At 46.5% G+C, this 23,703-nt stretch overlaps 2 protein-coding genes across 2 annotated transcripts; one reads left to right on the top strand and one right to left on the bottom strand.

The window, feature by feature from the left end:
• The first annotated feature begins 565 nt into the window (after positions 1 to 565).
• S100A11 (S100 calcium binding protein A11) lies at positions 566 to 2,677 on the top strand. Its single transcript, XM_084303043.1, has 3 exons — positions 566 to 799; positions 1,918 to 2,067; positions 2,319 to 2,677. The coding sequence occupies exons 1-3, from the start codon at positions 797 to 799 to the stop codon at positions 2,469 to 2,471; spliced, it is 306 nt and encodes a 101-aa protein (XP_084159169.1). The 5' UTR covers positions 566 to 796; the 3' UTR covers positions 2,472 to 2,677.
• Positions 2,678 to 3,156: 479 nt separating this feature from the next.
• Positions 3,157 to 23,625, bottom strand: COPA (COPI coat complex subunit alpha). Its single transcript, XM_084302958.1, has 33 exons — positions 23,527 to 23,625; positions 23,115 to 23,228; positions 22,628 to 22,701; positions 22,271 to 22,351; positions 21,912 to 21,988; positions 21,271 to 21,380; positions 17,123 to 17,232; positions 16,504 to 16,603; positions 15,803 to 15,938; positions 15,283 to 15,365; positions 15,018 to 15,168; positions 14,600 to 14,666; positions 14,418 to 14,493; positions 12,256 to 12,338; positions 11,125 to 11,264; positions 10,133 to 10,218; positions 9,566 to 9,704; positions 9,066 to 9,228; positions 8,814 to 8,960; positions 8,332 to 8,521; positions 8,121 to 8,216; positions 7,664 to 7,752; positions 7,306 to 7,429; positions 6,916 to 7,005; positions 6,722 to 6,831; positions 6,440 to 6,517; positions 6,172 to 6,240; positions 5,815 to 5,951; positions 5,051 to 5,237; positions 4,853 to 4,963; positions 4,471 to 4,632; positions 4,176 to 4,370; positions 3,157 to 3,867 (listed from the first exon to the last, which is right to left on the bottom strand). Exons 1-33 carry the CDS (start codon positions 23,564 to 23,566, stop codon positions 3,808 to 3,810), a joined length of 3,675 nt encoding a protein of 1,224 aa, XP_084159084.1. The 5' UTR covers positions 23,567 to 23,625; the 3' UTR covers positions 3,157 to 3,807.
• Positions 23,626 to 23,703: the final 78 nt, after the last annotated feature.

The raw sequence follows: 23,703 nt of genomic DNA on the forward strand, positions 1-23,703 counted from the left end.
GCAGGGTAGGGCTGGGGGGGCGGACAAGGACACCCCCGGGGCAGAGGCACCCAGCAGGACAGTTTCTGCCCCCGTAGCCCCCCAGCTGGGAGTGAGGTGGGCCCAAAACTTTGCCTTTGGGTGTCTCCTGTCCCTCTTCTGCCTCTCCCTGTCTTCAGCCCTCCAGTGGCACAGGGACTGAGGCTGCTTGGGACAAATCCCACCTGCAGCAGGACCCAAAGGGGCTGCCTTCAACCCTAGAGAGCAGCTGCCCCCTTTTTACAACAGGTTGAGCTTGTAACACGTTATTGGCAAATAAAAACAGGTTATTGACAAAGCTCTCCTGGTGGTGAGCACAGGAAGGGGCAGGGACACAGGGGGGGGCTGCCCTCGGGGGTGCCCAAAGGTCACTGGAGGAAGAGGAAGGCCCAATGGTAGTGTGGGGAGCAGCGAGGCAGCCGCAGGGCTCAGCCCTGAGAAGACTTGGTTAAGAAAAAAAAAAAAAATGCATAGGGACAAGTAGACAAAACTAAGAAAAAAAAAAAAAAAAGAAAAAGAAAAAAAAAAAACGGACAAAAGAGAAAATACAAGCACAAAAAAATAAAATGCAGGAGGGAAGAGGATGGAGGAGGGGCCCAAGCTGAGGTGGGGACCGCAGGCATGTCGGGATCTGCCGTTAGAGCCGCCGATTGCCCAACGTGGCCCAGGGGGCTGAGCCGGGGCTGGGCGCTGGCAGGGCGGTGGCGGACGAAGCTCACACCCGTCTCGATTCTACCTCGAACCGTACCGCGGTCCCACTGAGCCCCAAGACTCAGCCATGGTGAGTGAGCACGACCCCGGGCCTGGGGGAGAGGGCGTTGGAGCGTTTCCCTCAGGGAAGAGGCCCCGAGCTGGAAGCGAGACGTGTCTTGGCACTGGGAAGAGGGAACGGGGCCAAGGGCTGAGCTCAGCCTCCTCGGGAAAGGGGGGTTGGAAGGGGGCTCAGAGTGGGAGAGCAAAGGATCCCCGTGGATGCAGGGAAACAGCAAGGGGATATTTGCCCCCTATTTCTCTCCTCCCCCCACCCCCCAGTCCCTTCCCTCCCCTCGCCTTCCCCTCGCTGCTGCCCAGTGCTGGGCTCAGGGCTGTGGCTTGGCCTCCACCCAGCTCACAGCACCAGGGTGAGGGGCTCAGGGGGACCAGGAGACGAAAAAACGAGGTTCAGGAAGGAAGCAACACGGTGCCACTTTAACCAAAAAAGGCTGAATTCAGCCTCAGGCGGGGCAGGATGTGGCAGGGAGTCCCCAGGATGCTGAGGTTAGGGAGGGAAGGGCGGACTCCACCCAGCCCTGCCTGCGAGGTCCCTTTTCCCAAAATTTGGAGCCCTGGGGAGGGGAAAGAGCCCCATGTCCCTGGTGTTCCCTCGCTTTTAGGGCCTGGCTGACCCTGCTGAAGGCTCATCAGGAGCCACCCCAGCTCCCCCAGCCCAGGCAGCAGTTTGGGGAGCCAACTCCGCTGCTGCTCTGCTCACATTTTTCTCTGGTGACTCAGAGTTTCTCCTCTGGCCAGACAGGGCAGGGGGAGGGAAAGGGAGGTTTATCTTCCAATTAAGCCATGTTGGAGAATGCTGAGTAAACCAGAGGGAGCAGCCCTCCTCCCTCGACTGCTGGTGTCTCCCCAGGGAATTTTCCATGCTCCCAAGGCATGCAGGTGCTTCCCAAACCACTCCCTGCCCCTCCCCTGGGTCCCTCCTCACCTAAGAGCTGTGCAGGTCACCAAGAAAAGGAATACCAAGGAAAAATGCACCTGGACAGATTGGGCGCAGCAGGCTCCCTAAAGGGGACGGCAGGAGGTCTCCCTCAGCCCAGCCTCCCTCTGGAAGCTGTTGCTGCTCTTCTGCGAGCACAGAGCTCGCTGCAAGCACCAGCCTGAACTTTTGCTTTTGCTCCACTCCTGCAGTCCAAGGTGTCCCCCACCGAGACCGAACGCTGCATCGAGTCCCTGCTGGCCGTCTTCCAGCGGTATGCAGGGCGCGAAGGGGACAACTTAAAGCTCTCCAAGAGGGAGTTCCTGGCTTTCATGAACACTGAGCTGGCATCCTTCACAAAGGTGAGTGAAATCCAGGCCAGGAGTCCTCCAGCCACATGAGCATGGGAGGGGGCAGGGGAAAAGACCTCACTTCTACCAGAAGCCAGAGCACACCTGATTGGAGTTGCCCCAGCTGGATTCTGCTTCCCTCTGCCAAACCCTTGCTGCTAGTGATGAACTCAGCAGCTGCAGGCTTGTACCTGGGTGTGTACAGCAAAGGACACCTTTGCCTCGAGGCAGGCATTGATTCCAATCTCTTTGATTTTTTGCAGAATCAGAGGGATCCAGCTGTCCTGGACAGGATGATGAAGAAACTCGATTTGAACAGTGATGGGCAGCTGGATTTCCAGGAGTTCCTGAACCTCATTGGAGGCATCGCAGTGGCCTGCCATGATGCCCTGCTTGTTCAGGCCCCTAACCATTAGTCCCAGCAACTTTCATCTGCCCCCCAACTACCAACATTCCTTGAACAAAACCCATGCAAAACTGGAAGGAACGCCTTGAAGAGTGGGCTTTGGCAGGGGGGGTTGGACCCGATGATCTTTCGAGGTCCCTTCCAATCCCTACAGTTCTGTGATTCTGTGATTCCCACTCCCCCTTTTTATGAATAAAATAAAGGTTTAAAATCCTAGCTTATGGCATGGTTTTATTTTAGAGGAAGAACTAGACAACTAGGGAGCAACAAGGGAGCAGGAACTCTAGGGTTTCTGCTTCTCCACTGGTGCAAGAATGTATGTTCAACTTGTCACTGCTGGAAACTACAATCTGCCTGATTCTGAAGACCCTCCAGGCTGCTAAGTAACACACGGAAAGCCACAGTAATACCAAACAGTACAACTACACATGGGAAAGTAAGGACAGGAGCCTTACCAGTGAGGACACTTTGAGCATAGGCAACAGCAGTTCCACATTAATAATTAGCAGAAGCAGCCCCTGCTGGCGTGATTCATTATTTCAGTACTGTGGCCTCCATTTTCTGGAAACTTCAGAACTCTTCAGATCTGGCAGCTTAACAGCACAAATGAGTGGGAGGTGGGACGTGAAAAGAGGAAATGTAATGTGGTATCTACTGTAAATCAGTAAGAAAAACTAAGCTGCAGAACAGGAAGATCCAGACAGTCAATTTACTTTATTCGTGTTAGAGGCAGATTATGTTGAGAAATGCTACTAGGACAACAAAACAGTCAACACTAGCACTTGGTTGCCTAGCTGCTCTCCAGTCACTTCTGAGGGCAGCAGGGTTGCCCTGAGCAGGGACAGGCCCTGCCTCGGTACTGGTTCCAGACCGTGCCACCCTCTTTTGAGACCCAGGTTTGACTCCTCCTGCTGCCCAGGTTGCAGCAGGATCTTTGAGTGCTTCTTTTAGGAGCCCAACACTGAAGGACATGAGAGGCAGTCCTTGCCTCTTGAGCAGTTTCTAATGAGCGCACTCTACTATACCAAGGTCTCAGCAAGAACCACACTTTATCCTCTGGAAAAAAAAGCCTGGAAGCTATGGTACACAAAACATCACATCAGCTGGATCAGATGTGAAAACAAGATTCCAAGTTAGAAAGAGGATCCCTACTTCAAAGCATAAGAGAGGCTCGCTACAGCATTCCTGGGTGGGGAAGAGCAGTTAAGACACAGCACAGGCATAGCTACGGTGAGGTGAAGAGATAACTAGAAGCTGGAATGGTGGGAGGTGAAAGTTTCCACACTGTACTGTGAAACGGGACCATTTCCCTCTGATCCCACACCTCCCTGGGATGGGCTCATGCCCTAGCGGAACTGGAGTGGGCTGATCCGCAGCCCAATGACATCCTTGCCGATCTCTGTCACCTGAGGAATAAAAGGGAGATAATTAACGTTCAAAAGTAACAAAACAGCCCAACCCTGTATGTTGCCTTGAGAGCCTAGATCGTTCTGAAGAACACACATTGCCAATCGCTGCAATGTCAGTCCCTGAAGGGGATTTTTAAGCTACGCTGTATTTCACAATTCCCAAACTGCTCCACCCCAAATGCCAAGTTCCCTGCCACTGACCCAAAACCCACGCTGACTCAAGTTAGGGAGCACAAGGGGGAAGCTGCTGGAATCCTCTCTAGCAGAAAACACCACAGACTGGGTTGCAACAGAAACTCCCTTACTGTTGTGACACGGCAGATCTGCCCCTGGAACTCAGGGCAGTAGCAGGCTCCACTAAGGGGACACTTCTCCACGGGTTTGCCACGATAGATGGGTCGGTAAGAGGCAGCACAGATGTCAAAGGGGTTGTGCATGTCATAGTTAAGCTGGTAGGTGTCAGTGGGATTCTTCTCACATGCTGACAAGATCTTGCGGGTCTGCAAAAAGCAACCACATCAACCAGAGGTACAGCTAGGAAGCAGTCCAAATAGGATCTGCCACAGCAAATATTTCTGGCAATGCACCTCACAGACATACCTGCTGGGCCACCTCAGGCTTCGGACCCAGCTCTAGTAGCCGACGAGCAAAAGTAGCAGCTGTCTTGAAGTTTTTGAGTTTGAAGAACAGGTTAAGTGCAGTGCGCAGTACCAAGATCATGTGGACAGGCTGCAGGTTGGAGTGGGTGAAATAGGCAGCCATCTGCAGCGGGGACAAGGAGGAAAAGTGAGGATACAATCATTACCAAGGACGTGAGAAACTGGATGCCCTGAAAATGCTCCAAGAAACACACCGACCCCTTCCAGGTAATCACTGCCACATCTGCTTCGAAGGCAGGAAATAGAATTCAGGATTCCTGATGCTTTTTTAAACCCACAGGCTTCTCCCAGGCACCCAGCGAGGAAATCCAGAGTTACTGTACCTCACAGACTCGCTTCTGGTGCTCCAGGGTCTCCTTAGGCAACTTCTTCCGCTCAATCTCCATTGAGAGTCCTACAATATACTCCCGACAAATGGCTATCAGCTGCTGGGCCTTTGAGAGAGGAAGATGGAGTCAAGCATTTGGCCTCCTGCCCCAGGAGCACGCAGACAATATGGACAGAAGAGATCTGCCCCTCACCTCAGCAATCTCCTGCTTGTTGTCCACCACCAGCAAGGGCACACTGAGCAAGATGGAGCGGAACTTCTCCACAGCCTCCTCAAACTTGCCAGCTGTAGTGAGCTGGTAGCACAGCTGCAAGCGCTGGATCAGGTCATTAAGCTTCAGTCCCACAGCAGGGAGAGCATTCTTCAAGCCAGCTTCTTTCCTGGGGGCAGAGAGGGGATGGGAATGCAAGCAGGACTAATACAGGGGCCAGCAAGAACACACCTGCATTACACAGTCAGCTCAGCTGCAAATATCAGCAACATTTTGACCCAGGGCCATGCTGTTTTTCTTGGCCATTAGCTTAGCATAAAAGGCACCTGTGCTTCCATTAGTTGTCACATTCAATGCCCAGCTCTCTTTTCATTAACACACTAGAAAAATCTGGCTCATTCTTCTACAGCAGTTTCCAGCCACCACTAAAAATACACATCTGTGCTTCTCTAGACATCCCAAGGTTTGGACTAGCTTTGTCAGAGGCAGAGCATTAGTGATAGAAAACACAACATCCTGACTGCCTCACTCTGTTTTCACCAAAAAAAAAAAAAAAAAAAAAAATAGCTCTTCAACATCTTAACATCTAACCATCAGCAGAAAAATCCCACTAAAGAGGGAACACACTTCTTATTAACATCCAGCAAACAGGAAGGCTTCTCCCTTCAGAACAGAGTGTGAAAGACACAGGGAGGTACATGGCACCAGGAGAACAGCACAGAAGAGGAACTAACCCAGTTGCTTACCAGTTGCGATGTGGGTATCCATACATGGTAGGGAGACATGGCAGGGCTTGGTAGGTCGTACGACCACGGGCATAGGTCTGCAGGAACAGCTGCTTGTAGGGTCCAAAGTTTGTTACTCCTACCTGGTCATGGAGGAGCTGGAAAGAATACATTGATGTGCTGAGTAAAAGCTGTCCAGGGCCATACAGAAGCTGCAATCATCACTTAGGATCACAGAACCTCTTACTTTACATCCAGAGAAAGCAATGCATAAAATGATTCACAGTAGAACACAAAACAAAGCTTCAGACTGGATCAGAAATAAAAATACTTGGGACGGGGGCATTTTTTCTCCCACGAATTCCAAGTGTAACTTACTCTCATGGCTGTCTCAAAGGAGCCTGCCAGAATGTGGTCAACAGGAAGCTGCGAATTGTTACACCACACCTACAAGATGGGAAAAAACATACAAGAGGAGTTGTGCATGTGCACACATTTTTCTGATCTTACCCTCATCACCCCCCGTTCCCCTTACCAAGTTCCTGTGTTGTGCTCACAGATTAATTTTAGTAAGGTCTAAACCTGAAAAAAGCACCAAAACAGAAAGAAAACAGAAAGCTGAAAAATCAAAGATGTGTGCTGTTACCTGAGCTGGGCTGGTGCCCTTGGTGGGTGGCACGAAGAATCCATCCTCTGCTCCTCCTGCTGGACCAGCAGGAACATCCTGGGGGAAGACACAGAGCAGCAATTAGCGTGCAAGCTTCCAGCACCCAGATCATATCAGAGGTAGCCAAGCCTCTGATGAAGCCCATAATGCTTTTCCCCCCTCCCCAGCCCACCATGACTTGTCATTGCTTTCCTAAGTAACTAAAACTGGGCTAAAAGTGAGAAGTCTCCCAAAAGCATCATCGTCTCAACAGCCCCTTACCAGTTCAGGGGGAAGATCCAAATCTTCTTCAACTTCCCATCCACCTCCTTCTTCCTGCCCTTTACCTAGACCTTCCTCTCCAAAGCCTTCTCCAGCATCCACAAAGCCATCTGCATGGGAAGGGGGAAAAACAGTTAGAGCTCCTACACAGGCACATTTTCACTTCTGTAAGAAACACTCTTTAATTTACCCACCTTCATCCAGCTGCAATTCTGCATCTTCTCCCCAGCCTTCAGTGCCAACATTGTCAATATCAATGTCAGCAGCTAAGGCACCCCCTTTGCCTAAAAAAGAAGGACAGGATTATTTGTTTATTCATCTCTGAGTTGGACAGGTGTTAAGAAAATAATTAAGTTAGGCCAGCATTCTCCCCTCCAATTACCAAACCCTATCTTGTGTTAAAAGAACAAAGATTTTCAGAAGATTTGCCAAGGATGGTGTAAATACCAAGCTGCAGTCCAGCCCCTACTAGTAACACACAGCAAATCTGGGGTTTAACAGCAACAGACCAGGAGCCATGGGAACAAACATCTCCTGTTCTGCATATCCCAACTTAACATGACCTTCTAAGTATAAAGCAATACCTTTGCTAGCAATTGTTCCTTCAAAGAACCCCTTGGAAACAGTCAGCAATGGCCAGTTGGTATCCAGAGGCATGACAGGAGCAGGAGGCTGCAGCAGTTTTGCATTGGGATCAATGTCTGGAATCTGAGCAGAAAGGAGCAAAAAAACAGCTAAAGGCCATATAAGGAAAATCCCGTTCTTTGACCTACCCACCTCCATGTAACACAGTCTCAAGGTTTTGTTAAGTAGTGACAGAAAAGGAACATGGTGTCTCCCTCTCAGAAAGGGGCTGTCACGCCAGTCACACTAACACCATGTCCCACTGCCATCTTCTTCCCAAAACTGTAAGGTTCTTGTTCTGAAGCATTAGTCACTAACCGTTTCCTTTTCAGGATCAAAGGTTTCCTTCAGGTTTTCAGCTTCCTCATCCAGACCATGAGTTGCAGCCGTGAGATAGGCCAGGGACTCTGAAATGAAGTATAACAAACATGAGTGTGTGTTCTTTGTATTATGCAGAAAGAAAACCTCTCATACCAACAAGCATGACCACACTGTCAAAAGGAAAGATTAGCAGCATACATGTACTAAGGTATAAAATCATACTTCTAGGAGCATCACTGGATTTAGGACTAGTGTGAGCAAGTGACTGACCACCTGAATATGCTCCAAGGTTGTTTCACATCTCCTGGATTGTACTGTGACTCTTGCTTTACTTTCTCTGTCCATCTCTCAGTAAGAGATTATGCTCATTTCTCTTCAGAAATTACTGTTCACCCCCAAAACCTCTCCAGCTGCTCCTCAGCCCCGAGAAACACATTAGACTGACATTACTCACTTTGCCCACAGTTCTTCAGGATCCTCACTCTCTCTGCCACATCTCCTAGATACAAGGCATTCTGGTAGTGGCCACTCATATCCTTACGGATCTCAGCTAGACAGAAACAGAAAAAAAAAGTCACGAAGAAGTCAGAGAAGTGTCCTTCTCTGGGATGCTGCTCATTCCCTCTGGGAGCTCAGCACATCTTAATTCATTCTCCTGCACTCACCTATCTTCATCATCTTCCGAAGCTTCTCCAGATTGCCAGTGATAAGATAGAGAAAGGAGAGCCTATCAAAGTTCTTGGTGCGCTGGTAGCACATCTCCACAATCTGATGATTTCCCTGCAGTAATGCCACTTCTCCCAGTTTCTCCCAGCAATTCTTGTCATCCAGAGCCTTGGCTGCTTCCAGAGCAATCTAACAAGACAATTGATGCGGTTACAAGGTCAGATCTGAAAAGAAATGCTCAACACCCAAGGCTTGAGCTTGATTCTCTGCCCCACCAAAAATACTATGAGGGTTTACAGAAGCAGTTTTCTCTACAGGCTTCTGTTGATAACGACCCTGATGAAAAGCTGGAGACTACAAAGCTCGCTGCACTAAATCATGCCTCCACAAGGGCCCGCACACACTTTAGTAGGGCAGCTATCGTCCCCAAAGTGACGACCCAAAAGACATGCCCTTCTCCCAACACCATCTGCCACCTCACCTCAATGTTGCCACACTCCAGTGCCAGGCTGAAACGGGTCTTCTCGTCTTTGACAAAGTGCAGGGCCACCTCAGGGTAGCCCTTTTTCTGCAGGTAGGCAATGATGGACTGGCCCACAAGCTTAGCATTCCTCACCATGTGCAGCACCTGCAAAGAAAAGGCCCAGGCAGTGAAGCTGACACCACTCACAAGGAACGTTCTTGAACACTCAGGCCACAGCCAAGAAATAGCGCAGAGTTTCTCATGCCTCACCTCATCATACTTTCTGTTAATCAATGCCAGCTTGAATTTGAACTCTGTGGGATCAATGGTGAGGACCCTGGGGCGGCATTCTCTGTCCAGGCAGTACACGTTGTTCCCCTTCACACGGGTAACATAGATAGGAAGGTCCAGGGTGCGGATGATTCCATGATCCCTATGCCAACACACAGCACATGTTCACACCATGTCTGTATGGCCACATCCCCTACCACAAAGGAGGCTCACTATGCTGTTTTAGCCCTCAAGCCCCAGTCAGACGAATAGAGCAGCCACCCAAGCCAGCAATAAAACACTAATGCATAGGGTAAGCAACCAAACATGAGCCAGGAGCATCTATTTAGCTCTAACTGTCCTGGGGACCATCCGTACTGTAAAAGTGGAGTTGCACCAGCACTAACTTTGGCATCTGCCAAACAAACAACAAAATAAAAACACTGGTAGTCTGCACAAGGGCAGCCAGTTCAAGGACTCTGTTTGACTCTAAGACTTACCCTGTGGTGACAGCATATTTGATGTGGTTGCTGGTGGTATAGATGAAAACACCACTTTCATCCCAGGCACCACTCTTGACACGGATGTTTTCGTGGATGTTACACAGGGATTCCAGCTTTCTGTTGCAGATCATGATGGCTGGAGACAAAAGCAGAAAGAAGGAGGATCAGGTAACTCTACTCTTAAATATCTGATTCTGACTTAAAGTTTCTCTCTTCCACAGTCCCAGAAATAGGGACCATATTCAGATTTGGACATTGAGAAGATGATAGTAACCACAACAAAATTGTCACCGTTTGCTTTTTTTTTTTTTTAAGACGGAATAGCTGATCCTTTTTGAAGAATATAGCAAATCATCTGTTCTATAAGCTTGCAAAAAGGTATTGCTGAAGAGAAAAAGCAGCAGGGCTCGCACTGTGAATCCGTCTGCAGCTGCACCTTCACCACTAGACACAGCACTGAGCAGTTACTCTAGCAGATCACGAACACAGGAACACGCTCCCAGCCAAGGAAGGACCTGGTGTGCACTGGGATCCAGGTGAAATACTGCAGCCGCCCCTGCTTACCATGCTTGGCCAGCAGAGCTACGTGGGACATGTCAGCCGACCAGATGACGTATTTCACCTTGGAGATCTTCACCGAGGCCAGAGTCCTGGAAAAGGACAGCACTAACATTAGAGTTGAACAATCTGCCTCCACAGCAAGCTCTATTATCAGCTACCAGTCTCCAATACACCAAGCCCAATTTGCAGCTGCTCTGAATCCTCTTTATGCATTTCTGAAGCTACAAAATCATGCAACAAAATTCAGTGTCTCTCTAGTTCAACAAAACAAAGCTTTCTCCATGCCTGTGCAATAACAAACACATTTGGGGTGACAACTGACTTGAAAAATATGGAGATGATTAAAGATGGTTTTAATAGAACAAAGGAAATAAGGTATTTACAGGTAACGTTTGCTTTAATAAATTTATCCGTAACTTTCCCAACAATACTAGAAAGGCAAAGACACAGAGATAAGGAAATGAAACTCCAGACAAATTCTGGGACATAAGCGATCAAGACACACTGCATTTATCTGCTGCTAATCCAGAACCTTCTCAAGCTGACAATGATGGCCAAGAGCACCAGCTACTTGTCTTTCTTTGTGGCTAGCAACACATAACCAGTACCAACGTGCTATAACGTTCCAATTTAAGAGCATTTTGAACAGATATAAAACCTAAGGGACAAGGCATCAGGCAAGCTTAGCTCGACTGAGTATGGGGTTTTTGATTTCTTTCCACTTTTATAGTACCCGATTCTGTAGTCAGAATTTATAAGGATATGGCACGCATCTCCCTGTGATCAATGGCACAATGCCTGCAGCATAAACTGCACCTTGGCTATGTTTACACTCTGCTCTCCCTAACAGTTGTTAGCCGTGGTTTGGATCAGTCTGACGCAGCCTGCAGCTGATGCTGAATTCTGGAGTGCATTAATAGCTATTACTTGTCCCTAGAGGGCACACGCCAACAGGATTACAATATTAAAACTTCCCCCAGCAGACTGGATCTTACCGCTTCTGCTGCACGTCAAAGAGGGTGATGGAGTCTGCATCTCTCAGTAACAGGTTCCCTGTGCCAGCATAGAAAATCTCATCACAGTTCGGCACCTGCACCTTCTTCGTGATCTCATTCTTCAAGTTTTTGATTAGGATCTGCCATTTGATGAGAGGAAAACAAAACACAGCAACACAGGGCAGTCAGATAGAATATACAAAGAAATTTAGGATTGTTTTAGCTCAGAATTTTTGTATAGCTGAACTTCAAGAGCCCAAATTAAATACAAAGCCTTTCGCAAGACAGGGTCAGACGTTATCCTTCTGGAAAATCCAACAACTTAAGTTTACCAGGGCACAGACACAGGAGTGCGAGCTTTCCCTTTAGCCCCACTGCTGTTGTTGTCAGCTAGCTCATATAATTTTCAAGTGCTCTCTACATTGAGCATATGAACAAAGTAAATATGAAGGGAAGGAGGGTGGGCGAACACAGGGTAAATAAAGGAGATGAGGAAGTTGAAAAGGGAGAAATGCAAAGAGAGGAAGGGAAGGCAGAGAGGAGTAACAAAACACTTAGAAGAAGCTTTAATATACTAGGCAAAAAAAAATACTGAATCAGATACAAAATAAATAGATAAATATTCTGCATTGGGCAAAGCGTAAGACTTATTTCCCTTTCTGCCAAGTAAACTGAAGCGGGAAGAACTTTCCATGACTTACTTTCCCCTTTCTTTCTCCTATTTTTCTTTCTTTCTCCTATTTGATCTCCACAAGTGAGATCAAAGACCTTTATAAAAACTAACCTGCTTTTTCAGCATTTTCTCATTACTTGCATGCTATGAAAGCAACCCGGGTGGCTTCACAGCCCTGTTCTGGTCAGCTGTCATTTCTGAGCTCACCTGCAGTAGCAAGCTTCCAGCAACTGAGACAGCGTTTACCGTAAGTTAAATAATATTTCAGCTCACTACATTTTCATTGTATTATACTTCTTCATGTGTATCTGCAGCTCACTTTCTATTGAGAATGCCTTGCCAGTCTATGTGGATCTCCAATAATTCTGTTAACCCAATCTCCCACTATTCCATTTGCATGTTTCCAAATGACAATATACCCGGTTAAAAAGATGACCCTATTAAGCCTGTCCCCTTACCGAGTGCATTCGATCCAGGACTGCAAAGCGGTTACGAGCTACCCACACAGCTGTTAGCCCGGAGGAACGTTTCCCTTCAGGGGCTAGGGAGAGAAAGACGCAGGCAGTGAATAAAACCTCTGGCAGGCTCTTATGGCAACATATTAGTCAGTCTTGTTTGATCCCATCTTGGCTGTTGTAGCTGCTTCCTACTAATTCATGTTTAACCTGAGGCTATTCGCAAGACTCATTTCCTCCCCCAATGTCCTTTCAGATCGCAGCGTGGCCAGCGCCAGCCCTTCTCTCCAGCCAAGGCACAAGACAAGTGGCTGTCTGTACCGCCAACGCCACTGCTTGGCGCTGAAGCGGGCCATCCTGGGCGACAGCACAGTCTGTCAAGCTAACGAGCAGAGCCTTGCTGGCCAAACAAACCGAGCAGCGAGGGTCCCGGCTTCAATGTAAGCCCCCCTCCCTCTCCCCCCTGCAAACTGACATAACGAGCTGGAGGAGAAAGGCTGCACTCTGAGCAGCACGCAGCTGTTCTCTCAGTTTTAAAATGCTAATACAAACACAGCGCTCTGCATGTCAGACACACATAAAGAACCACGCCGCAGGATTTTTCAGATGCAGAGAAGGTTTTGAAACAGGAGAAGGGAACAAACAAGCGAGGTGAGTGTTGCTACTGTTTTGGTAAAACAAAATTTCTCCTTCTTTAGTTCCCAATCCCCTTTCTCCCTGGTCCTCCTGGTGCTCAACACAAATGTTTTTGCAGACCCACCCACAAGACTTCGGACTCTTTTAAAAGCACAGTACTGTTTGTGGCAGATCTACAGCCGAACAAATGACTTAAACCTGACTGCCTCAGCTCTCAGTTACTACCCTACAAAAGAAAGACTGGTCTAAATTCAATTTCCAGCTCTGCTTAGGGTTTTCTGATGGCAACTTCACCTGTTTTTCTGAATCACCACAAAGCAGTATTTTTACTGGCTTTAAATCTTTAACAGTGGCTGTGCCTCACTCAGAAAACAACTGATTTTTTTACCCAAAAGATGATTAAAGGGTGATAAGGAAGTTTAGCTTCCCTTGTAGGTCAGGTAAATAAACTGAAGGGCACAAGGATGAAAAATCCAATGCACGTGTTAAATATCTACATTACAGACCAGGGAAATCATGAGAACTCTGCATACACAGCAGTTTGTTAAAGAAAATATTTATCAGCTAGTAGAATTACGTGCTGTTCTTGAAAACATATTAAAGGTGCTTAGTTTTCATGAGGCCTTGACACCTTCTCCAGAATAGGATAAAACCTCTTCTGGAATAAAGCCTTTTCTTTCTAAAAGGGTGACAAGCCAGGTGTCCCCAGACAAGTCAGCTTTGAATGACTCAGTCAAAATTAATATTTATAATATCCTCGGTAGCATTTCATCTATATAAAGTTACCAAAAAGCTCCCTTTCTCTCTCTCTCCAAATATACCTGCTGACTGTACTCAGCAAAGAAACCTTCCCTTCATTAGATCTGCAGAAATCAATAGATGTGAGAACAAGTGAGCTGGATTCCAGTCTAACACATTCATCACTCCCACTCATTTCGAAATCTTTACTGCCATGACGACAGAGGCAGGAGAAACCAGCTGGAGTTTCAGATCCCAAATGGAATTCACAGTTAGGAGAAAGAATTTTTTTCTTTTCCTAAATCATGTTTTGACTTGTAAATTGCACAAAACTGATCTGGAATTTGCCGAGAGGAAGAATGAGCACTGGCACCCTGGCACTGTCACTTTTACAGCCACTTTTCAGAGTATAAAACCTCTTCGAACAAAACATATCTGGTTAAAATCCATCTCTGTTGACAAGCCAGGAATGCTGCCTGCTGCGTCGAAAGGGAAAATGGAAAGTTACTAATAACAAAATTATAAAATATATATTTGTAGCAGTAAAAGTTTGGGATGAACATGAATTTTTCAAGTCAGTGTTGTGTGATATAGTAAGCAGGAAGCCTGCCAAATGATGTGTGCTGCAGGGACATTGGGAAACATGAAGAAAAAAAAAATCCAATGGGAGGCTTACAAAAATGAAGCTTTTCTTATATATAATACACACACAGTTGGAGAGAGGAGGAGGAGGAGACAGCTATACAACAACAAACACTCAGAGGAATAATGTGAAATAAGAAAGTGCCTACCATCCGGATTTTGGGAATCTGCATCCTTGGGAATGGTGTATAGATCATAAGTACTGTTCTCCAAGTTGCTGGCTCTCTGCACGAAGACGGGAGGAAAATTTTCAAGGTAGGATTTCAGAGAACAGCCATTCACAGCCTCGTGAAATGTTCTTTAGCATGTTACATAGCAAAACTTGACTTACTGTGCAGAGAAGGACAGCGTTCTCAGCTGGGTTGTACGACATGTTGAACACAGGGAACTTGGAACCGCTGAAGAGAAGTCATAAATAAAAGAAAGTTACAGTGAAACAAGATTATTTCTAACAGTCATCTTCATGGTTTTTTTTTTTTTTGTTTTGTTTTGTTTTAATAAACAGAGTGCCAAAAAAAAGCTGTTTTGATGAATTTCCCGAACCACCTGGAAACACTGTAAGAACACCAGCATTTTATAAACAAAAGCTGGCATTTCAGTCTGAATTACTGCAAACTTAAAGCCAGTTACAAAAAAAAGTTACATCTATGCAGAATGTGACAATCTGACCTATCTGTAAGCGAGGAACTAACAAGGGATTAAAGATACTAGCAATGCCTTTCATAATATGCTAAGCACTCATCTCTTACCTTCGCAGCTGCATGACAGCAACATCTTTGGAACTGTTAAAATCAAGCTGGCGGAGGAAACGGTCCTTCACATAATACAGCATGTTCCCGTGCACAGCATAAGCAGGCCGCTCACGCTCCAATTTGAATACAATCATGCCACCGTCATGGCCTGGGAAAAGGCATACAAGAATTCAGACCTGAATTAAATCCTGTGGGTTTTCTTATTATGGAGATACCAAGCCCAAGCCCTTCAATGCTTTTTTTGTTTTGTTTTGTTTTTTACCTGCAGCAAAGAGGTTGAGGTTGGGATGAGCTGCCAACACCCAAAAGCGATCGTGATCACGGCGAAAGGTCTGAACACCCGTGCTAAACATGCAACATAAGAAATAAGGAATGTAAACAAAATGGAAACTCTGCTGTATGCTCCAGGTCCCCAAATAAAGATCCCAAACTTCAGACTGATCTCTAGCATTCAGCATGAGGAGATCACACAGTTCAAAACACTGTATTCATAACCTTCTGTCAAATAATACAGTCTCATTTAAAATATTTGCAGCAGCAACTTCACTAGACAAGTCAGTCTTCTTCCACTTGCCTTCAGACAATTATAAGCCTTGCCCATAACGTGCGTCTCAAAGGGACAGCAAATATGAAAAACATTTATTTCTCAGTAATTATCAAACGCTAGAACTAATGTTTTTAACAAGTTCTGGTATTTAGTTTCTCTAATAATAACTGTAAGCCTCTCCCATGTGTAAGAGCTTCCACAATAAGGTTGAGGCGGACGCCTGACACGCACTAACCGTTTCGACATATCCCAGACACGGATGCTTTTGTCTTCTGAATTGCTGAGGATCAGTTCCTGTCGGGGGTGGAAGACAGCACACGAGACATTGTTGTAATGCCCTCGGCAAGTGTCAACTTCCCAGGCCTTGGATTCTAACCAGAAGTGGAAAAGAAAGAAGAAAATAATGCTTAAATGGGTTAAGCTATTCCACATGAGAAATGCAGCAAACACCTTAATGAAGTGGCCTCTATCAGTCTATTACTAAACCATTCCCTGCAATTTATTTTTGTGACGTTTAACTGCTAGCACAGCTTGCCTGAGAAACAGATAAACCAGATTTCCAAAAAGGTGCAAAGAATTTTATATAGCTTAGCTGGACTGAGCTGGCAAAAGGGCATCCATTCCTGGTGAAGTGCTTCTCATTCTAGAATCATCTCCCTTTCTTATTTCATTGGCACATAATCAAAAAACTTTTCTGTTCCTACAAACCTCTGCTCAGAAGTGCATGCAAATCAAAAGAAGCTAGAAGTGTGTGCTAGGGAACTGAGCCCTCTTCAGATTGCAAAAGCCAATGCTGTTTGGGATTATTTACCACTGCATCCTACATACATGCTTGCAAAATGTAAATTACCTTCAGGTTCAGCCTACCAATGTTCAAACAAATTTCAATTCTTTACACCCTTCTTCCCAAGGGTTCCCCCTCGAGAATCCACTTACCATTCATCCGCCAGATCTTCACTTGTCGATCATCAGCTCCTGACACAATAAGCGGCATTGTGGGATGGAAGGCAGCCCAGTTCACCCCACGATCGTGGCCCTACAAGGCAAAAAGAAAACAGTCACTTGAAGCAGGTTACTGACTGAATGTAATGAGCAAAGGAAAAATGAAGTGACAAGACTGCAGACAGGCTTGCCAAGATGCAGCTCTCGCTATTTTCTGTATGCCATGCTGCTCATACCAAATGCTTAGACAGACTTTGCCCACGGTAATGAGCTTTGCAGATACCATCCTTCACCAGCAGAGCAGGCACCACTTCCCAGCTTTAACAAGCCATTACAGAATGCTGCTTCCAGTAACACAAGGCAATAATAATGTCTGCTATTTAATGGAGCTTTTAGCCATACAGAGAGAACGGTACTCGTTAGGTTTCAGTGCAAACATCTCCAGATTTCAATTTACAAAGTTCTTGGAGCACATAACTCCACTGAGCTGAGGCTGGTATTTTAACTCTTTTTCATCTGTTATTTTTCTGGTCTTTAAGAGAGTCATTTGGGTCACAAGGATTTCATTACACAAATTTGAAAAGGTTGTAGAGCACACACACTGACACTGTACCTCAAGAACGTGCTTCACAACTGCATCTGTTGTCCCAAACAAATCCACCCCTGTTATTCCCCTGACATCCGATTCCACAGCTCCAGGGGACAGATTCTTCTTCCTTAGGCCTTGAAGGACAAAGGGGAAGGAGAAACAGGGTGGAGGAAGCAAAAATTATGTGATCAAAGCAACGTTCATTATCCAGAAACAAGTTGAGTGCTATCCCATGTTGTTTATATACATCTTCAGGTGGAAAGTGAGAACTTGAAAGAGTGAAAGAGGGTGAGAAATATCCAGGACTCCCTTCCACTTCCTCCAAAAGCACCAGCTCAGATTAGACATACCAAAAAGGAAAGTCTGCAATGCAGTACACCACTCAAAGGATCACCTCAGCTCACTGGGACACAGACAGTGGCACTTCAGCAAAGGACTGAGGCATTCTGATTTCTCTTCCTCTCATTCCTCCTTCACTGAATTGAGCTTGCAGCTTTCGGGGGACTTTTCAACCATGCCACTCTGCCCAAATCCATAATCCTGAGGTCATCAGTCTGCCTGGGCACAGGATATTTTGGGGAGCTAAAACTATAGCAAAAAAAGCCTGTTCTTGATTCTGAAGAACATTAAGTTTTCCATATTAAAAGAGACCTACTTCAAGCCATTCCTTGAATGCAACGTAACACCGTATGGAAAGAAATGAAAAGAGCCTCTCATCTGCCAGTGCACAGTGAAAGACTGTACATAAAACGCTAAAACAAAACTTAGAAAATACCCTTTTAGATTCAAAAGTACTTGGCCTCAAAAAGCTATCATGGAGCTTATAGAGTAAGAAAAATCTGTCTAGGATAAATGCAGAATTGCACTGCTACGGAGACCAACAGAGAGGGAAGTACAAGAAGAGAATAAATGATACAGAAGGCAAAAATTATTTTCTAATTGCAATTCTGATTCCCACACTCCTCGTAGATTAGCAGCTCAACCTCTCAACAAACCCTTCTGTGAAGTTAGGCTGACGAAATGACCACGACAAGCAGCGCCTCGCAGCACAGCACGAACGCTCAGCACACTGAGGGAGGTGCACACACAGATGGTCCGAGTAACGATGATGAACATGAATGGCTGAGTGGAAACTTCTACAAAGCTGGCACAAACCACCCCAGAAAGGAGGAATAAAACATATATAACCCAGAGAAGGCGAGTGAAGAAACGTAGGATTTTCAGAAGAGAAAATACTTGAGCCTTTGACAAGCCAGTGAAACAGGACTGGAACACAAGTGGAAAATTTCTGGCATAACTGCACAAATCTAAGGAAAGGCAGAACACTCACAGAACACAGCAGCTTCCTGTGTTGCTCTGGGGAGGGAGCAGGGACAGAGAGGGGACTTGTAGCAGAAAGGCAGTTATTAGACACTCTAAGGACAGCTGTTTAGAAGAATAAAAAAAAACCTGAAGAGCAGACTCAGATGGACATGCACAATAGCACTCAGAAGAGCAGGTATTAGAACAACCAGAGGAAAAGGGCCAACATACTACTGGTGAATTACACGTTGTAAGTTAGGAGAAAAGGAGAAAGAGATCAGGGAAGCATCAGGACACTACTGACACCCAATTTCTGGAACACATGGCTGATGTGTTAGGGACAGCACTGACCTACAGACAGATGGCCCTTTACAAATTCTTTTCTTCTATCATCTTCCTCACAATTCAGGCCTTATACCTGAGGTCAGTAACCCACCCAAGGTGGAAACTAAAGAGGGCTCTTGGGTACTGACTACACCCTTGCTGGGCTTAGGCTCATTCTGGCCCCTCCAATCCACACACATTCAGTGGATGAGCAGAGAAGTGAAGTGGGGGCTGAAGTTGTACCAAAGGTTTCGCCAGCCATCACCACAAATGCACGTAAGGTGGTGCTCAAGGAGAGGCACTCCAGGTCTACAGGTGCCATCTGGGGACTTTCAGCAGAGATCCTCCCAGTCCCAGGGTGCCTCAGCAGCACCAGCCCAAACCCTGAGGTGATCCTCACTTAAGCACGTCACCCAGATCGACTAAACAGAGTCCTGACAGAACAAGGGAATTTTTTGCCAAGCGACAGACATCAGTTATTTGGCAACCAAGAGGAAGGTTAAACAGGAGTTGGTGCGTGGTGTTAAAGCGCAGACAGAAAGCACTCCGATCAGAGTAAGACCACTAGCATCCTCCTCACTGGTTAATACTTAAAAAGAAACAAAAGAAAAACAGATTATTTTGTAGATTTTGTAGGTTAATATCAGCCACATGAGCAATGATTTCATTCCACAGCACAGGTGAACAGTACAGTACAAATGTTCATGCATTTTAATATACAAACAAGCTTATTCTGACTGCATTCACACTCTCTCTCAGCAGATTAGCAGAAAATAGACCCTTCCACCTCCACCTTATTTGTTTTACATTGAAAATCCTTTATCAGCAGGTTTCAAACCAAAGAACAGTAAATTTGTGGGAATTCAGAGCTACAAGGCAGTCTTCACCCTGGTCTGGTCTGGGTCATGCTCCTCATCCCTCACACTCTGCCACAGCTGCCATCAAAGCTGAGTTTGGGAGGAAGAATGTGGAATATGACCTTTAAATTCATTTAACTGGGGGCATCAAAGAGCCAGTACTAAAAACCCCAAAGCCTGATGAAAAATAATCCCACTGATGTCAGCAGAAGCTGCAAGTTATAAGCAGCACTCAGAAATGGAGTTAAAGCTCAACATCACATGATGCTCTCTCTGATTAGGATTATATGGATAACAGGAATCAGACAAAATGTGGAAATAACCATTTCCAGCAGGCTGCTAGAGCCAGAACAGAGTCCTGCTGAGGACAGAAGTCATTTTGGGGAAAAAACTTTTTGGGGGGAGGAAAAAAAAAAAAAAGTACTATTTTCAATCTGTTTAACATCTACCCGTGTCTTTTTCCACACACTAATATTCCTGCAGTGTCGTGTCTGACTGGAGCGACAGCTGAGTCAATAATTCAGCATGTCTCTAAAACCCCTCATCACAGATCAACTGAGAGAGAAAAAAAAAAAAAAAGCCCTGTACCATCTCCAAACCAATTTGACAGCTGGAACTCTGCTGAGAGAGAGCGTTTGTGGGTGAATGCAGCAGCAACGCTTCCTAGCAGAATAGCTGTTAAACTCCCCGTGCTGGCAGTACGGAGAGGGGGACAGGTTTTAAATAACCAGGATATCCTGTCCCCAGCCCCTACTGTTGACACAGCTGGCTGTGTCTGAGCGTGTACTACAAATAATGCAGCATGCCCAACCAAAACTGCAATGGTGAGAGCGGCAGGGCCATGGTCTGCCTCTAGAATAGTTTAAGCTGTGACACCACCAGTACTGCCTCCCCCCAGTCCCTTCTCCACCTATTTTCTTGGCTTCTAGCTTTTCATTTATGGATCCTACGTGATTCCATTGAATCACCTCGTGGCCTTAGGCATAACCTCAGAAACAGCTAAGATATCAGCAAAGGACTTTGGACTTCTGACTTGCAACTCCTGCTCTGATCCCCAGGCCACGCCTTGCTTTATAAAAGACAAGCAGACTGGACGATGAACAAATTCCTAATGTTATCTTCCTGTCATGATCCACAATTAAACCACCAAAAAGATCCCCTGCCCATTGCGCAATGAGTAGAGAGGCCTTTTTATCTTTATCTCTGAACAAATGACTTACTGCTGCCTCCAACAGATTTTGAAAGAGATAAAGGTGACCCAGAAAGTTTTAGAATTTTCCTACAGGTCTTGCACGTTGGCAAAGCTGATCAGCTGACAGCACTGTGTCCATTTTGACAGCAATACTTGTTACCTATGTTGACTATAAAATCCAACTCTTAAAGAGTTTTTTGGGGCTGCACAAACCTAAAGCTGACATCTACTGTTGTAGAAGGCTGCTTCAAGCATGAAGTTGGACTAGATGAGCCCCAGAAGTCACTTTCAGCCAACAATCTACAGCTTCTTGACAAATGAGGGGACTAGATCCCTGCCAAACCTCTAACGTTCTTCCTGAGGCTCCCAGAGCTGACAGGCTACTCTTTCTGCTCTCAGATCAGAACCAACTTTTTTCCTGCCTCGTTTGGCTTTCAGCAATTGCAGTTTTGAAGTGGGCTTTGCCACCGGACACCCCCTTGATCTGGGCAGCTCACCAGAAATATCCCAAACGCGCACAGTCTGATCCAAGCTGGCTGACACTACCAGGTCCTCAGAGGGGTGAAACTGGGCACACATCACATAGTGGTTGTGTCCTGTCAGCACACTACAACAAAAAGGACAGAAAACGCCATTTAAACATAAAGTATATTAGCACACGCTCTGATTTGCACCAACAGCAATGAGATCAGTCTCAGAATGGACAAAGAGGAATATGGCTGATAATACTTGGAAGGGAAATTCTCTTCAAGAATTATCACAGCTGCTGAACACAGCTGTTCTCAATATGAATATTCAAGGGCTGGCTCGCTGATAACAGTAACTTCATAGGTATCAACACTGCTGCATCTTTTAACTTCAAAAAACGTTCAACCAACCAACACAGGAAATTACAAACGTGCTTAGTAGGATCAATATAAGTGAGCAAAAGTCATAACTGACAGAAATCTTCATTACTAGTCTGTTTGTGGTTTTTTTTTTTTTTTTTTTTTTTTTTTTTTTTTTTTTTTTTGTCAGTTCTGGTCTTTCAACTATGTACAGTTTGAAATATCAGTATCATCTTCCACTTGAAAACAACAAATGACGATAGCTCGCACCCAAGCCCTACAGTTATTTTTAAAGCATCCACTGATTTTACCAGACGCAAGTTCTGGACTGCCAGTTCCAAACTCGAATGGTCTGATCATCAGAAGCACTCAAAATCCACGGATATTCCTAAAAAGACAAAGTAGTTTGCATATGAAATGATACACACCCCCACATTCCCTCCATCACGTGTTTTTCAATTGCCACAAAATTACCCTCTTTTATTTTATTTTACTTAAGATCTAGGGGGCAGAATTTATGCCTCTTACACCTCTAAAAAGGACCACGTCTGTACTTTTTGCTTTAGCACTGCTTCCTTAGCAAAGATTCCAAGCCAAGGAAGGAAAAGAGATTTCCACTCACACAGGACAAACACAGGCACACATCGGGGTGAGTATTAGAGGAGCTTACGTGGTGGAAGAAGGTGGTGCGGATGTAATCCAGGTGTCCCAGCAGAGTGAAAAGGCAGCGGCGCAGTTTGTAATTCCACACCTGAGCAACACAAAAGCAGCACAATGAGGGTACGTGCCCCATCCAGCTGGATTTCTTTGTGCTTTCTCGCAATAGGCTAAAGGTTTTAGTCTTCTAGGTCACCTACAAGCCTCCCCCTCTTCCAGTTTAAGATATTTCTAATGCAAGCCATAAGAAGTCTTCAATTTGCTGCAATTACCACTCATTCCTCTGAAACAGCAGAACCATATTTCCTGAAAAATTCCCACCCCAGACAATGCCTTTTAGAGAAAAACTGTAAAAGGAGTAAAAGATTACCTTTATTTTATAGTCATCACCTCCAGAAACAAACAGGGGCTGCTGTTTGTGGAAATCAATCCCTCGAACAGGTCCTATGAATAGGAAGAGAAGGTTGGACAAGGCAGGACAACCGACAGCTGGAACAGTCCCTTACATCCAACAAAGAAGGTATTTCACACTCCCCATTACATTTTTTGCTGCAGAGAAGTTAAAAGGTTCAAAGCAACAAGAAACCACCTTAGAGGATGGTATCTCACTCCGAAATGCCTTTCTTTTCATCAGCATGCTTGCAGAAAGACGTCGCAAAGCACCCAAACCCTTTGCACTTACACCTACAAATTTATTTTCACACCAGAAACAAACACTGCCCCCCTTTATTTGTGTGAAAGCAGTGCTCAGAAAGCACTGAGCTGGCCGCAGGGTATGACACCCACCGCCTGCAGCCCCACAGAGCCGCTCAGCCCTGCTCCTGCCCCGCACACCGCCCCCCTCAACCCCCACTGACCGTCGTGCTCGTCAAACTTGTCGATGAGGGTGCACATCCGATAGTCCCACAGCTGGATGACGCCATTGTGCAGGCTGGTGAGGATCCAGGGCCGTTTCGGGTGGAAGCTGAGCCCTGCCGAGGCACGGAGAGAAGGGATGAAGGGACCAGACAGTGACAGGGCACCCAGCACACCCCCAGGAGCCCCCTCGGGACCGCCCCCAACCCCAGGAGCCCCCCTTCAGGACTCCCCTCAGAACCCCCCAAGCAGGCCCAGGAGGCCCCAGAGCCCCCCCCCCAGGATCTCCCCTCAGGACCTACCCCCCCCGAACCCCTGAGGACCCCCAGAGGACCCCCGGAGCTCACCCCACAGCCCAGGCCCATAACTCCCAGACCCCCTCTGGGTCCCCCGAGCCCCCCCCCCGGCCGCCACCTTTCACCCGGGCCGATTTGGTCTCGAACTTGGTCAGCATCGCGCCCCCTCCACCGGCCGCCTCCTCCGCCCCGACCCCTCCACGTCGGCGTCCCGGAAGCGGCCTCGGCTTCCGCTTCCGCCCCGCCGACCAACGAGACGCAGTCCTCCCGGCGGCATTGAGCGGCTTCCGGCCGC

This window comes from Netta rufina (assembly GCF_964035555.1).
Source record: "Netta rufina genome assembly, chromosome: 29".
In the NCBI taxonomy this organism is placed as follows: Eukaryota; Metazoa; Chordata; class Aves; order Anseriformes; family Anatidae; genus Netta; species Netta rufina.